Raw genomic sequence first — 17,015 nt, 5'->3', positions numbered from 1 at the left:
GAATTTTTCCAAAATCAAGTCCAACACCAAGCGAACCAACCCAGATGTGAGTGGACCCTATTTACATGTTTATGATGATTAGTATGGTGGTAACGCAATTTCTACTTTATGAATATGGTAAGGTGGTGTGATGTGGGTCCGCTCACTACTGATACGGATGTTCCGAGAATTTCCCTGGCGTTCGATCGTCGTCGTCGTTACGCGGGTGGGGCGGGAGGCATTTTCGATCTAATTTTGCACGTCCATGCACCCTTCTCCAACTCCAAACTACTTCGACTGTGCCGCAATGGTGGTGCAATCGAATAGACTTCGATTCCGATTTCGGTTTTATTCCGACCACGGGAACCGTTTTAATTTTTCATTCACTTCAGCCAGGATCATCATCGCCAGAGAAAGTCGGCTTCCCTGCAGTGCGTTTTGGGTGGACCACAGATGAGATCAGAGGCTGAAAGCTTAGCTGTAAAATTTCTAGGCCAAGCCAAAATTTCCTAAGCCACACAGAGTTCAAAGTGGAAGTCTCTCTCGAGGGTAACCAAAATATTTGATGACAGCAATAAATAAAAATAATTCCCCTAGCTTTCTGGCGAAAAATAATTTCGCTGTGCTGGACAGTTAAGCTACTGCTTTGAATTCTCAGTTGTCTAGTTGTTTTTTGTCACTACCATATCCGTATTCTCACTGCAACACGTACAGTCACAACAGTTAGACACCAATGCAATTACAAGGTTGGAGCCAGGTTCCCAAGCGCGAAAAATACAAAATTACGGACTAACAAATGTCAGTTAGCTAAAAGCAAAATAGCAAAAGCGCCTGCACAAGAAGCAGAAAGTAAGGGTGAGTTTATAGCTACTGATGGAAAACAACAAACCTGGCTCTTGCAGGCCAGCTCAGTTAGTTATCCTCAAATTAAGCTCAAGAAGGACTCGGCTTTGGTCAGAAAGCCGAGAGCCCTCAACCAGCTTAGTCACTACTGGGCAAACCATGAATTCATGCGCATTAAAAATGACATGAGCATATCTACTGTTGCCTAGCAAACTGAACTTGCAAAGTGCCAGTTATTGCATCAAGGGTTCAGTTAACCATGATAGCTTTCTGAATCCATACCTTGCCCAGACTTTCTTTCTTCAGTTTATAAACATTTATTTTACAAATTGGCACAAAAATAGCTTGGAACATTGGAACAAACAAATGGTCCCTCCCACTAACCTGTAAAGGCCTCATAAATCTTCTGTAAAAAAAAAAAAAAAAACTAAGGCTTTGATTTGAAATCAACAATTTCTGTTTTTACCAAATGATCAAATTCACTGCAAACCACATACAGATTTAGGAGATGTTGCACAATCCACAACACCCTCCGAGACCCACTCACCTGAATGGGTTTGTCAGTTCGGATTTTCGCTGCAACTTCTTCAAATGTAGGTGAAGCGTAAAGAGCAGCTCCGAAAAGGCATTCTGCAAGAATGCGACCACGGTATTTCAGGAAAACATGTCTGCTGTATTCAACTATAATAGAGTTGTTTGTGTGGAGACAGCTGCCTTCCAACAGAGGACAACGAATGCGAGCCTTCAAAAAAATTGTTGCGCACAAAAAACAAACTAACCAGGAAGATTCAAGCCTCTTACTCACAGCTCTGCCACCACAGGGCCCAACCAATGTGCCTTTCAGCATCGCATGACAAAATGCTGACTGCACCTAACTTTCTGAGGCGTTTGATTGACGCCATTAAAATCTCACTTCTCCTTTGTGCCCTGACTGCAAGGAGGCTTGTCATCAGAGCACGACTTAGCCAGACCCTGCTACTCAAATGCAATCATAACGGTCAAACTGCTAAAAATGTGTTGCCAGATAAATTAACTGCAGCTTTGCACTTCAAGCATTGGTGCTGAGCTACGTAGGCCCCAAAACATCAATGCTACATGCACAACCATTCTTGTTTTCTTTGAAGCGATCAAAAGTAGCTGTTCTCTTGTTCTGTCTGCACGTATTACATAGTCATTTAAAAGTTAAATTCTCCACTGCACCAATGAAGCTGTTTTTTTTTTTCTTGAATTAAATTTTTTTCTTGCAGAGATAAGCCCCTTTCGGCCCTGGCGTCGTCATTTGACGACACAACACATAATATCCTCTAGCGCCTAACCAACGAAACCAAAACAGCTAGTTTTCAGGCTGAGGGTTGTTCAAGTATGCCTCTTGCGATAGACACCACCATTGTTTAGATTTCGCTAGGCTGGACGATATGAAGAAGACGAAGCTTCAGTGGACACAGGATATGACGACCGTGCGGGTAAGGAAACGAAAATTCCGGCTCGTCAAAATGTTTATAAATCCGTAAATACTTGGATTACCAGCTTGATATTTTTTCTCTAAGATCAGGGTGTCATGGGGTTTCCGTCAAAAAGGAAAAAAAACTTTTTTTACAAAAAAGAAAATTTTTAATTGCCTAAAGGGAGTCATACGTGGCATTCCCGTCGAAGACACCCCCGCAGAAATCGACCGAAACATCGTCAACCCAAGGAACCCGCTGGCGAGAGGAGCGCAGAGAATCGGCAACTCGACGACGGTCATTGTGGTCTTTGAAGGCCAAAAGGTCCCAAACTACGTACGCTACGGCCCGGTACTCACGAGATGCAGCCTATACCGCAAGCACTTCGATGTCTGCAAGCAGTGCGGCAAGGTAGGCCATAGAAGGGACGTCTGCCCCAACCCGGATGCGAAGGTGTGCTTCAACTGCGGAACGGTCAACCCGACGGAAAATCACGAAAGCGAATGCAACCCGAACTGCAAGCTGTGCGGAGGGAAGCACCCAACAGGTGGCAGGGAGTGTAAAAACAAGTACAAGACCCCCTACGTAGTGACGAGGAGACAATGGGAACGCAAGATGGCGGAACAACAGGAGAGACAGCAGCTGGCCCCGAGCGAGTTCCCGCCGTTGATGACATCAAGAGAAAGCAGCGCAGCGGGCAGCCGAGAATCACGGCCGATAGCGAATAAAAGTGCGGACCGAAAACGAGACCGCAGTGCGAGTCGCCAGCGCTAATACCAATCCCAGGACCGAGTCAGCTGGGCGACAAAAACGGAGGCACCCAAAAGGTCGCAGCAGCAAAGTCGCCGCCCGGATAGCTGCACGAGAAACCAAGGAGAGAGCGAAATGTTGCGAGCCCTCAAAGAAGAAAACGACGCGTGGAGAAAGAGATACGCAGAGCTCGAGGCAAAGATCAACAAGATCAACAGGGACATAGAAGAGAACCGGAGAAAGATGGAAGCCCAATTACAGCAACAGCAACAGCAAACGCAGCAACAGCAACCACAGCAACAGGAACCAACAGCAGCAACAACAACGAAGGAGGAAACAGAAATGGAAATGGACCCGAGAGCGACAGCAGCGGTTGGACCGGCACCAAAGAGAAGAGCATTCGAAAATCTCAAGGAGCGCAAGCTCAGCGACAGAATCGACAACCTGGAAGACAGATTCAACCGATTTGAAGAATACAGCCGTGCGTCCTTCCAGGCATTTAATGATCGACTAGGGACACTAGAGCAAATGTGCCAACAACTAATGACGACAGTACAAGGACTAACAGTACAAATAGCGAACCTCCAGCAAGCATGGACAGGACAACAACCGCAGCACCAGCAACAGCAATGAGAGGCCTCCTGGCCTGGCACTGGAACTGCAACGGATACGACCCAAAGAAAGCGACACTGCAACAACACCTGAGACAAGTAACGAGAAGGCCGGACATCATCATGCTGCAGGAAACCCGTGCCGAAAACGTCCGACTTCCGGGCTACCGATCCGTTGCCAGTCGACCCAAAGACCGGGGAACGGCCAGGAGGGGTGGCAGGGGAGTCTGCACCATGGTGAAGAAGGGCATCACGTTTGTCGAGCACGAGCTTCTCAACAATAGCATGATAGAGCACACAATGGTGGAAGTGGTAACGGGAAAGAAGAAGAAGGAAAGCACGTACATAGCAAACGTATACAGTAGTCCGTCGCACGGGAAGCAGAAATTCAAAGCTCTACTGTACAAGGCGAGCAAGATCGCGGGACCGGACAACAGATTGATAATATGTGGAGACTTCAACGCACAGAATCAAGCGTGGGGGTACCAAAGGACATTAGCAAAGGGCAGAGACTTGCTGCAAGATTCCACGGACCTGGGACTAAATCTAATTACGGACCCGACCCAGCCCACAAGAACCGGCAACTCGGTCACCAGAGACACAACGCCGGACCTCACTTTCGTCAGAAAGGGCAAAAATGACAGGGCGGACTTCGAGTGGCGCAACACGGGAAACAACCTGGGCAGCGACCACTACATCGTGGAAGTCACGATCCCGATCGGGTGCAACGGAGGGACATACAGAGGCCACCGAAAGCACCGACACACGGATTGGGACGCCTTCCGAAAGCTGCTACCCACCGAGCAGACGGACATCACGGACATAGAGGAGTGGACAAACGAAATCATGGAGAAGGAAAAGGAAGCCACCAGAACCATCGAGACAGAAGACAACGTCGGTAGAATCGACAGCCGACTGGCCCACCTCATCGAAGCCAAACAATCGATACAGGCAAGGTGGAAGACGCAGCGAACCAACAGGAAACTGCGCAAGAAGGTGGCCGAACTAAACAGGGAGATAGAAGCCCACAGCAGGGTGCTGTGCACCCAACAATGGAACGAAGTGTGCAACGAGGCGGACAGCCAGATGCACTGCGGCAAGACGTGGAGCATGCTGAAAAGCCTCTTAGACGATAGCGCAACCAAATCCCACCAGCACGACAACCTGGCCCGAATCATCCACAAAGCCAGAAAAGAGCACGGGGAAGACGAGACGAAGAGGAGAATCAACAACAAGTACCTACCGACCGCACCCACCGAGGCGCACCCGGAATACCAGGGGGAACAGAACGAGTGGCTGGACCGGGACATTGAGGTGTGGGAGGTCAGGGCCACCCTACAAGATTTGAACACAAAGTCGGCGGCGGGACCCGACCGCGTCACAAATAGAGCACTCAAAAATCTAAACGAAACGGCCATCGAGAACCTCACGGCCTACTTCAACAAGTGCTGGCGCGCAGGGTCGCTGCCCCGACAATGGAAGACGGCCAAGACCATCTTAATCCCAAAGCCAGGCAAACCTCCCGGCATCGAGAACCTCAGACCAATCTCGTTGACGTCCTGCGTAGGCAAGGTGCTAGAACACGTCCTTCTGAACAGATGGCAGAGGTACCTAGAAGACGGAGGGCTCTACCCGAACACCATCATTGGGTTCAGGAATAAGCTCGGCACCCAAGACGCCATGATTCAATTAAAGCAGGGGTTCTCAAGCATGTTGGTCCCAGGGAACCCTGCTAAGTTACGTTAAGTGCCAAGGAACCCCCCCCCCCCTCCCGCCATTTTTCATTCCGTTCATGCTACATTAATCTGCAATAAATTCAAAAGCAAGCAAGGGTATCGTTTTTTTTCCCCGTCGACTTTACGCGAATGCGTACGCTAGCGGCACCTATCTCCAAACAGGAGAAATGCGCATGGGGGTAATATAAGACCGAGATTCAAGTGCAATAGTTTAACCACGTGGCCCGTTTTCGGAGTCTGGCTGGCTACAAGCTGCTGGCGAGATTTATTGTGCAGCTCGCGCGTTTCTGTTATGCGCCGAGATGTGCTTACTGACACTCGGGCGTGAGTAATGGAGGTTCCTTAGATCGATCGCACCTCAAGTTCACCACATGAGACTTTGCGACTGCGGAACCAGGGAAAATTAATCAGTGGCTCGCGGAACCCTGAGGAGGGGCCTGCGGAACCCCTAGGTTCCGCGGAACCCACTTTGAGAAACCATGAATTAAAGCACGATATTCTCGACGACACAACGGGAACGAGAGACAACAAGGCCATACTGGGCCTGGACCTCCAGAGCGCCTTCGACCAAGTGAGGCACTCCGCGATCCTGGCGCAAGTGGCGAAGCTAAACATGGGCCGCAGGACGTATGCGTACATCAAAGATTTCCTGACGAACAGAACCACTGAGATCAACGCCGGTGACCTGCGGCTACCCGAGAAGCTGCTGGGCAGTGTCGGAACCCCCCAAGGCTCGGTCATCTCACCATTACTCTTCAATCTGGTAATGATCGGGGTGGCCGAGAGACTCTCGCGAGTCGCGGGGGTTCGACACACCATATACGCCGACGACGTGACGCTGTGGGTACCAGGGGGGAGTGACGGGTACATCGAGAGCACGCTGCAAGAAGCAGTCGAGGCCATCGAAGAGCAACTAGACGGGTCCGGCCTCATCTGCTCCCCACGCAAGTCCGAGCTACTGGTGATTCCACCAAAGAGGTCAACCGGAAGGACAAAGGGAGACAAATCCGAGAGAGAAAGAGACAAGATCAGGATCAAGACGAGAAGCGGCCTCACGATCCCTGAGGTCGAGAAGATTCGGGTACTCGGCATGCTAATCGAACGGAAGTGGGTGAACGGCGAGACGGTCAAACGAGTGACGGCCAAAGTGTACGCGGCCATACGACTCATAAAGAGAGTATCAAACAAGAAAAAAGGAATGAAGGAGGAGAGCCTCATGAGACTCGTACAGTCCTTCGCAATAAGCCACGTAACGTACGTGGCAGCATTCCACAACTGGAGGCAATGCGAGCGGAACAAAATCAACGTGCTGATACGCAAGGCGTACAAGGCGGCACTCGGGCTCATCGACGGCACGAGCACTGAGAAACTCCTGGCCCTCGGCGTGCACAACACGCTGGAAGAAATAGCAGAGGCGCAAAGAACGGCGCAGCTCGCGCGCCTTACAGAAACAAGAACAGGAAGACAAGTACTAAGGAACCTGGGCATAAGCCTGAGGGAACAAAATAGAACAGAAGAGACAATCCCAGAAGACATCAGCAGAAGGCTACGAGTACACCCAATACCGAGAAACATGAATCCAGAATACAACAGGGAAAGGCGAGAGGCGAGAGCCAGGGCACTCATCGACCTCCACGCCAGGGACGAGGGAGCCGTATACGTGGACGCGGCCGAATACCCGGGAGACGAGAAAGCCTACGCAGCAGTCGTAGTCCAAACCACGACAGGGACAACTAAGGCAGCAGCAAGCGTGCGCACACGGAAGGCGCATCGGGCAGAGGAGGTGGCCATCGCCCTGGCCATCGCCGACACCGAGTGCACGACCATACTCAGTGACTCCAGAACGGCAGTACGCAACTACGCCAGGGGAAGAGTGAGCAGCGAAGCCGCGCGAATACTGAGAGCGACAAAAATCGAGAGCCGCCGCGTGGCGATCAAATGGTTCCCTGCACACATGGGCGAAGACTTATCGGAAAGAGGGTACGCAAACCACAACGAGACGGCGAACGCCGTGGCGCGAGGCCTCACTAACCGCGCTGCGGCAACTGCCGCCGTCGATCCAACGTGGTGGTGGGAGACCAAAGACAACATGACCACATACAACGAGATAACGAAGTGGTACAGACACAAGAGGAGAACGATGCCACCGCCCCACCCAGGCCTGACCAGGGAGGAAGCGGTACTATATCGGCAACTCCAGACGGGGACGCTACCCACCCCAGCCCTAATGAAGCACGTGTGCCCGGACGTGTACACGAGTGACCTATGCCGCACATGCCAGAAGGAGAGAGCCACAGCGGCTCACGTCCTATGGGACTGCAGCAAAAATCCACACGAAGCGGCAACGAGAAAGACGATCCCGCCGCTGCTAGAAGCAGCGACGAGGAGCTACGACAGGGAGACCCAGATCCAGGCCGTCCAGCAGGTCTCGGCCGCACTCGAAAGGCAGCGACCCAGCGAACCCGAGGGAAGACTGCCGCTCCAGACCAGGGGCAGGCGTGGTCGACCCGAGGAAGTAGCGGGGCCGCGGCCAAAGTAGAGGCGACACCAACCGAGACGACGTCAAGGCCGCGTCGCGGCGAAGTACCCTAACAAGACCAGGGCGACAAGCCGCCTGCAGGCACTATCAATAAAGTTGTCGTACCGTACCGTACCGTACCTAATGACCTAATTAATTAACGTGCCTGCAAAGTAATAAATACTTGCACTATTGGCGTAATTTTTCATTTCTGTGCTTCTGATATCCAAAGCTGTAAGAAAAAATGCGTAAAAACAATTTGCGCTTGAAATAAGAAATCCAGGGCTGAAAGGGTTAAAACACAAGAAAACTGAGATCAGGATGCGGTGTTCACATGCAAGCGGGTAAAATTCTGGTACAGAAAAAGAGGTTAAGCAGCACTATACTATAAATGCTGTTCACCGTCACAATGCACAGCTTTTTTGCGCTCTGCTCATCTAAGGTCTCAATCCACTATTTTTATGAACCATAGGGGAGGCACAGAATAATCAAGTATAGCCAAATCAAGGAAGATGATGCGGATCTTACCCAAAGCACCCAGGCCTGTCATATTTGCAAGCATGCATAGGGTATTGCAAGAGAGGCGGGGGTGTGGGGGGGAGAATTCTTATCAAAGCACCCCCCCCCCCGTCTTATACATCCCTACAAAATTCCCTGGTGCACTTTTAATATTCAATTAATGGATCAGTGAATGCACCCCTGCAGTTTTGTGGGAAGAAAAATGCAAAGCCAGGGGCTGTAAGCAAAATAACTAAAACTACTTTTTCATTTCTAAAAGAAAATCACCACAAGTTAACATCTTCCAGTTCCTCCTCCTCCTTAAACCATCTTGATCTCCATTTGAGCCACATCGATTTCTACAGTGCTCTTTGAACCAAGCATGTAATTGCTTTGTTCAAAAACAGCACACATGCGACACCTTGATTGCGCGATCAATAAACACTCCCCCATGACATTAAGTATGTTCTTCTTTTGTTTTATGTTCTTGCACAACAGACCTACCACAGTCCTACCCCCACACAGCTTGTTTGTAGAATGCATATAGAAAGTGCGAATCGAACAAGTTAATTAAAAGGTGTGATTTAGTCAATAATGAGTGATTCGTGGGTGCTGTCAGTTATCACTTAGCCCAAGGTAAGTTTCTGCCTCCCGGTGGCAAATGTGAGTGTCGTCAAGAGCCTGCATTGCTGAAGAAATAACTTCTACAAAACCACCGTCTAGGCAAAGCTGACAAAGAAAATCACTTGCAACTATCTACGTGGAGATTTGCAGTGTTTTGCTCAATCACAACGAAGCGCCACTGCCAATGGACCTTTCCAACGTATGCACAAGCCCCTAGTTCAATGCACATATCATTACTTTGTCATGCACAGACAGCGGTAAAGTCGATACTTTTTGCCATCAACTTACCATACATGATAATGCCAACCGACCACAGGTCCACCTTGTTGTCATAGTGATCACTGAGAAGCATTTCAGGGGCCATATACAGTGGAGATCCACGAAGTGAGCTGGCAAAGTCCCCTGATCGCAAGTACTGTGCGAATCCAAAATCTGAAAAATGCAAGCAGTCATGATTAAGCAATAAGCTTCCCACCTGGGAGTTATAGCACGAACAAAAAAAAAAAAAAAAAAAAAAAAAAAAACCTGTGGCCGATTCCTTTGCCATAGGAATCTGTAAAACATGAAAGTGAAATGTGCAGCGAAATCTGCAGCTGAGCGTGATTTGCGGGTCGGTGGCTGTCTTGTGGGTGTCCTTGGCGAACGACGTCCTGCTGCCAAGTCGCTTCTACAAAGGTGTACTGGCACCATTTCCGTGACAGATATGACATCACTGAAATCTTAGTGTATACCGGCATAAAACACTTTCGTGTTAAAATATAAAACCCGAAAATGAACAACCCTAAGTATAACGTACTCTTTAGTACTTAAGGTTGCTTCCCCGCAAGAAGACCCTGTGTGCAGGGTAGACCTTTTACAGGCCACTTGCTCCGTTGTACTGGCGTCACTTCCGTGACGTCATATCCATCACTTCTGTGATGGATATGACGTCAGTGAAACCTTTGTGTATCCGGGAATAAAACACTTTTGTGTTAAAAAAAAATAAGTACAACTTCTTTTCTTGCTAATCAAAGTTACAGTTATGGACAAACGAAACGCAAGTACAAAAATATGAACTGGAACACACAAATAGCATGATTTCTTTCCACGCAAGTCAAATTGATGCACCGCTTAATTACAGAAACAAAGTTGGAAAATGAAGCATTCCAAATATACCAATAGTGCGCCAACACTGGACCTCCACAAACAGTTTTCTTTTTGTTTTTGCTTGGTTTCATTCACATTTTCACGTTCGCATTTCGTTTGTCCATGACTGTCCACATTGTCTAGATTAATATCAACAGTGAAACCAACAGAGCTCCTACACAGTGCAAGAGTGCACTACGAGCACGCACTCATAGAAAACGTGGATGGGTTACCTATTCACGGCAACAATGTGCAAAGCAGCCAAGATGGCCAGCACATGGAGGTTTGCAACACAACTTTCCCTTGCTACAGGGCTGATGTTTTCTATTGCAGCACCCTATGGTGGTTCTTCATTCAGGCGGAATGCAATATCGCTAGCGATGATGCACTCTACTTTGATGCAACATCGACTCATCTGGAGTAGCTTCAAAGACAGCACCGAAATCAACGCTCAGCGAAAGCAGATGATAACAGGCTGAGGGGCCATACGGTATGTATTTTGATAGAGATGAAATGCCTGAGCTTGTGGAAGAGACAGCTGCTTGCGCAAGTGTGCTGTGAGGTGGCTAATCAGGCTTGTACAGCACTCTAGCACTGGTTCAAGTGTCTGTGTGCAGCTTTAACAGACTACTGTATAAATACGGGCTACAAAGACGCTTGGTTGTGGGCAAATAAACAATGACTCAGTGAGAATACATAATGCAGGAAATGAACAGCTTCAGCAGAAGAGAGAAAAAGAGGCGGTCATTTTTCTTGCATCATTAATTTTCTGCTCCTTTAAGCCGTGTGTTTCTTTCTTCGTAGTGAAACGCCTGCACCACCCATGAGATGGGTACCACTTATCTTATCATGAAAGCGCACTCAAAATAATCACCAAAGAAAGGGCAAATGCAGTGCGAATGCACTTTTTTTCTGCTTCTTCTGAAGTAAGCACTGTGCCACAAGAAATATACCCGCAGCAAATAGCTTTATGACTCGGCAGCTGTGTGAGAGCAGCATGCTCCCCCTATATAAGGAAACGCATCCAAATAGCGATAGAATGCAAGCCTGGAGTACTGTTTAAAAGCACTGCAGCTTGCAGCGCTATCAGATGGCACTGTGTATACAGGAATTGAAGTTGATTTGAATGATTGATTGTGGGGTTTAACGCGCTGACGCTACACAGGCGATGAGGCGCGCCGTAGTGAAGGGCTCCGGATTAATTTTGACCACCTGGGGACCTATAACATGTGCAAAAATGTCGAACATACAGGCGTTTTCGCTTCCATTAGAAAAGCAGCCACTGCAGCAATCCACAGCAATTAAAGTATTGCTAGCATTGAGCCAGCACTCCCGCATGACCACTAGAAATCCTCCTTAAGGGCTCTGGCAGCTGAATGCTCAGTTTTTCTGTTATGTTGTGAGAACTGTCACAGCGCTCTTCAGACAGGGTGCACCACAACTGTCAGGATGTCACCACTAAGAATGCTGCGTCAGCAACAATGACTGGGGAGACAGGAAAAAAGGTGGCGTGGAATTATACATCATCGTTTCATTCTTTTTCTAAACCAACACACCTTGGTCTTCCTCTAACCCTTCGACAACACGACATTTTACACAACTGCTGACGGTTAACATGAACCACACGAACAGACAGCCTTCCTGTAAAACTATTTCCTTGGATGAATTATCTCGAAGTTTGCATATTCATCTGACTGTCTTTAACAAGACACACCACATAAAGACAAATAAAGGAATTCAACGACGGAGCTGACCATTAAATTATAACGCTAAAACCCGTACTATAGTCTGTAACAAAAAATTTATAATGTAGAATGGCACTGCATGGTTTCGCATCTTGAGGCAGTGGTTTGATACTAAAAACAACCAAACCTGTCGTACTTGTATTCATGGGATTTGAAGCCAGTCCGCATGTCGTGGACAGGAATATGTGCGAGCGTATACGCGTATTTGCGAGCATGCATACCTGCGAGCTTCAACGAAGGGTTTCGAACAGAGGACAGAAGGATGTTCTGCGGCTTGAGATCCATGTGCGCTATGTTGTTCTCTTGGAGAACTCGCAACGCCTTCGCTGCAAAGACCACAGCCGCTGGCAAACGATCTACAAGAAATTTGTTAGAGCGAAGTAAAAATGGTGCAATACCAACCAAGTTGCTGAAGAAACTTGCGAACAATAGACTCCCGAAGCCGCTTGTTGGCACGTATGTATCGATGCAGGTCACCGCCCGAACAGTACTCCATGATGAGGTAAATATACTGTTGGTTCCACTACACAGCACAAATGAAAGAGCGGTGTCACGAATACGTTCAGTGAGCATGATATATATGCTGCTCTACCTGGAAGTCGATGAGTTCTACAATGTGCTCGTTCTTGATTCTTTTCAATATTGCAATTTCGGTGAGTAAGTTCTCCGTTGCAGTCTTGGTAAGCGAACTCTTGGCGATGCATTTTATGGCAACAACTCGCCGTGCTCCTGTCTGAAAGGTGAATGTTGAAGAGCATTAGAAGCAAGCAAGCAAACCCGGTGATAGTGCCACACTGGATTTACCTTGTGGTATGCTTTGAAAACTGTAGCGTAAGTTCCTTGCCCAAGTTTCTCGGTAAACACGTACTCTGGAAGTTTGTGCTCGTACAGCTGTGCCATGAGATAGCGCTCACAGACCGAAACTTGCGATTGCTGAGACAGGCTGAAGTAATCGTAGGAGTTGCGGCCGCACTACCGCTTCTTTAAAAAAATTGCTAATAAACTAGTTTGGACAGTATACTTTAAAAAAACAAAAGACACAATAAAGCAATCAAGGTATTGACAGACACAAGCGCTTTTTTTTTGTTTGGACCCGTTCCGTACTAGCGTGCGGCTTGGCTTTTTCCGATCTGGTCGAGCGAAAAATGGCGCTGCCCACATGCGTGCTGCGAAGTTTGCGGCTGTATGCACTTCGAGATGCATTTTTGGCGCCTTTGAGGCCTTTCTGTCGGCCAAGGTACTGCGGCAGGGCCACATTTGCAAGAAGCTACGCAGTCCAAAAGCAAAAACCGCCTTTGGGTGCTGTGCAACCAAGCACCGACGAAAGACCCTACATCAACGTGGGCACCATCGGTCACATCGACCATGGCAAGACGACGCTCACCTCTGCAATCACCCGGGTTCTGTCTGCCGACGGCAACGCCAAGTTTATTAAATACGACGAGATAGATCGTGCTCCGGAGGAGAAGCTGCGTGGGATCACGATTAACGCCACGCACATACAGTACAGCACTCGTGCGCGACACTACGCTCACACAGACTGTCCAGGCCACGCGGATTTCATAAAAAACATGATCTGCGGCACCAGTCAGATGGACGGTGCCGTTCTTGTCGTCGCCGCTGACGATGGCTGCATGCCGCAAACGCGGGAACACCTCCTGGTCTGCAAACAACTGGGCATCAACAAAATAATCGGCTTCGTCAACAAAGCCGACGTCGTAGACAAGGACATGCTCGAGCTCGTCGAGCTCGAGCTTCGCGATTTGCTCGAAGAGTACAAGTTTGAGAACGTGGCTAGTACCCCCGTAGTCTGGGGATCGGCTTTGCGTGCCATGGAAGGTGACGAATCCGAGTACGGCCTCCCCTCGGTGCGCAAGCTGCTTTCGGAAATGGACTCCCACTTCACCCCTCCCGAGCGGGACGTCACGGGCCCGCTGCTAGTGCCGCTCGAGAACGCGATAAACGTGCGCGGAAGGGGAACAGTGGTCGTCGGGACGGTGCTGAGGGGAACTTTGCGCAAGGGCCAGACGGTGGAGATCGTCGGTTTCGACCAGACGCTGCGCACGGTGGTCACCGAGATACAGCGTTTCAACAAGCCCATCGACGAATGCCAAGCGGGCGACCATGTGGGCTGCTTGGTGCGCGGCGTCAAGACCCAGGCCGTCGAACGCGGAATGAGCATGGTGGATCCCGGCACGGCGCCTCCGGGTAACCGCTTTACGGCACAACTCTACCTGCTGACCAAACAGGAGGGCGGCAGGTCGAAGCCCATATCGAAGAAATACATCATGCCCATGTACTGCGGCACGTGGACGATGCCCTGCCGCGTGGATGTGGTCGGAGATAGCATGCTGATGCCCGGGGATTTTGCGGAAGTGGAGTTAACACTTCCCAAGAAGATGTTCTTGATGACTGGCCAGAGCTTTTCGATTCGAGAGGAAAAAAGGACTGTGGCAACAGGAATCATAAGCAAGAGCCTTCCAAATGTTGTGGCCACTACTGGTCAGGTTGGAAAAATCGACCTGGGTGTTACTGAATCTTAGAAAAAACGTATTTGTGGCTTTCCCCGCTCTGTGTGAAGTGACGTAGACTACAAGCAGTGCGAATGTTGTATAAAGCTTGTATAGTACTCGACTGCAGTCGTTTTCTGCATTTTTGAGGTGACATTACTTTTCCTATCTTATCTTGTTATTACACTCAAGGGAAATCTTATCTTGTTATTACACTCAAGGGAGGGTATGAGCAGAAGAAAAAAAAAAGACAACAGGTTTTTTTTTGACATGCAATGCCATTTATTGTAGTGTTTTCCTAGAGAGAAAGCAACACAACGTTTGTACTGAAGGTGACTGAGATTCTGGTTATTTGCTCTGAATGTGCTACACTAAACTGCGCATACTTCATGCGGTTACTACATGCGCTCGCCCGCATATTTTCTCTGCCCACGTGCCTTATCGCAGCTTGTCAACACATATTTATCGACATAGTTCCTGAATTGATGCTTATGAAACAAAGAAAAAATTGCAGCACGATGACCAAAAAGCTGGCCAATGATGGCTGGTTTTAACCCCTTCGGCCCTGGTGGTGTCAACTGATGCCACCACGTAAAAGTCCCTCTAGCACATAGAGGATGAAACCAAAACTGCTAGCTTTCTGGGGAATTACCCTACAAGGATGGCCATTATGATAGGTATTACCATTGTTGTGTTTTTGCTGAGCTGGACGCTACAAAGAAAAAGCTGGAGTGAATACAAAATTGCGACGTTGAGGCTAGAAAGAACAGAGGTCTTAATTTTATTCCCAAGCTCGTAAACCTACAAGTGTGTGCACTACGATGCTAATTTTGCATTTCTACCCTCGCAGGGTGATGAAATTTAGGAAAACATGCAAAAAATGTTTTTCTGCTCAGCATCACATCTTTAATTACTGTATGTCTTAGTTGTCCAATTTTAAAACTGATCTAATACTTGCACTACCAGCTTTATTTTTCGTTTTGTGGGCTTATGGGAGCCCTAAAATTAACTAGAACACACAAAAACCATTTTCTTGCCTGACAAAAAAAAAAAAAAAATCAGGGCTGAAAGAGTAAAGTACAAACCAGGCAAGTGAACTGAGACGGGCTAGTTGGTGCATGATGCTACTTAGAAAAAACAGCACCGAAAACAATACCATAGGATAGATAGTGTTTGTCTTTACTCCCTGTCATTTTTGGTGTTTTTTTCTAAGTACAAACTGGCAACTAGCTCGCTGTCTAAAAACCGGTCGGGCCAGTCAAAAACCGGGAAAGTGTCAGCCTTATACACTCGTAGCATCTGAAATCAAAGGGGCATCGTTTTTCTAGCACACAAAAATACCCAGAATTACACCCTGAATCTTCACTGTTTCAAGTAAAAACGCTCTTGGATGGTTGATTGACAACGAAGTTCGCTTGCAGCATTTAATGAGAAAAACCTGCGGCCGTAACCTGAAGAGAAGAACAAGATACATCACCTGATGCATGCATTACAAGAATCATAGCTGTACTTCACTGCGCAACGTGCGTGACTACATTTTAGTACTTTTAAAAGCAGTTATACGTGCACTGTGCTTGGATCAATGAAGAATTGCTAGACAACTACTGCCAACACATTCTGCGGCTTCCAGCACAGCAGTACTCTCATGCACTTCATGTTTCCTCCTCTTTCCCTCCTCACGTGAAGTCGAGCCAAACACTACAATTATCAGGGCGTTTGCTGACAATGCATACCCCTCACCCTTCTTTCACAAGCCACCTCTACAATTCCTCCTGCACGGCACCACACGTCTATCGTGAACTCTAGTGAAGATAAAGAAATGTCTGCACACCATCTGTGACCTTCCACAGTTTACAGCCCGATGAGCAAAATGAAGGTAGCAAGAAACAACAGTACAGTCGACCAAATCTTTAACTAGCATGCGGAAGCGGCGATTTTTAGGTCTCATGACGCTCTTAAGAAGGAACAGCGTAACAGACGATGGGCCTAGCTGAGAGCGGTTTCTGAGCATGCACTTTATCTCGACATGTTTGCGACTAGGCTTCCGTCAAACAGTGCTGACGCATGAAACGTCGCCGCTCGCGTGCGCCTGTTAAAGATTTGGCCGACTGTACATACACTTACCCTGTGGTCACTATAGATGGTATTCACTGAAAAGTTTAGCTGTCAATTTCTCCATTTGACAACACTGGAAACGGACATGGGCGATGATGATGATGATGAAAAACTTATTGTCGTCTCTGTTCAGACAGAGTCACTGCTTGGGAGAGGCAGTGTCCTCGATTGTCCCTGTGAACCTGTAAATCCGGATCATTTCTCGACCGGCTGTGGCAGTCGAGAAATAATCCGGATATACAGGTTCAGCTACAGGGAAGACTCGTACCTCGAACAGAGTGTACACGCATTCTCGGTCTGCGCATACAGGAAATGGGAACCAATACGGTCACAATACAGGCCCCGCAAAACACGGCTACTCAAATTAGCAGGCTAAATGAAAGGATAGACAACGGACATGGCGCCGCTTGGGCCACCGTGCCTGCACGCCACAGAAAAAAAAAAAAAAACAGGCATGCGTCGTCTGCTCCACTTAAACCCGATTCTCAACGGTGGTGTAAACAGATAGGTTATTAATCG

The 17,015-nt window shown here is 48.3% G+C and overlaps 2 protein-coding genes across 2 annotated transcripts in view; one reads left to right on the top strand and one right to left on the bottom strand.

The window, feature by feature from the left end:
• LOC144169818 (serine/threonine-protein kinase ULK3-like) overlaps nt 1-12,834 on the bottom strand; it is a 39,381-nt gene extending 26,547 nt beyond the window's left edge. The window contains exons 1-6 of the mRNA XM_077699178.1: nt 12,676-12,834; nt 12,464-12,604; nt 12,274-12,394; nt 12,093-12,197; nt 9,290-9,433; nt 1,370-1,452 (exon numbers count right to left, since the gene is read on the bottom strand). Coding sequence (XP_077555304.1) covers nt 1,370-1,452; nt 9,290-9,433; nt 12,093-12,197; nt 12,274-12,394; nt 12,464-12,604; nt 12,676-12,771 — 690 coding nt within the window. The 5' untranslated portion in view covers nt 12,772-12,834. The remainder of the gene's footprint in view (nt 1-1,369; nt 1,453-9,289; nt 9,434-12,092; nt 12,198-12,273; nt 12,395-12,463; nt 12,605-12,675) is intronic.
• A 156-nt stretch (nt 12,835-12,990) lies between these two features.
• On the top strand, nt 12,991-14,505 carry LOC144169817 (elongation factor Tu-like). Its single transcript, XM_077699177.1, has one exon. The coding sequence runs from the start codon at nt 13,017-13,019 to the stop codon at nt 14,412-14,414; it is 1,398 nt and encodes a 465-aa protein (XP_077555303.1). The 5' UTR covers nt 12,991-13,016; the 3' UTR covers nt 14,415-14,505.
• The last annotated feature ends 2,510 nt before the right edge of the window (nt 14,506-17,015 follow it).

The sequence above is a fragment of the Haemaphysalis longicornis genome, unplaced genomic scaffold, assembly GCF_048455015.1.
Source record: "Haemaphysalis longicornis isolate Haplotype H1 unplaced genomic scaffold, Haemaphysalis longicornis Haplotype H1 scaffold_2, whole genome shotgun sequence".
Classification (NCBI taxonomy): Eukaryota; Metazoa; Arthropoda; class Arachnida; order Ixodida; family Ixodidae; genus Haemaphysalis; species Haemaphysalis longicornis.
Note: the sequence above shows the minus strand (reverse complement) of the source record. Positions and strands in the feature narration are given on the sequence as shown.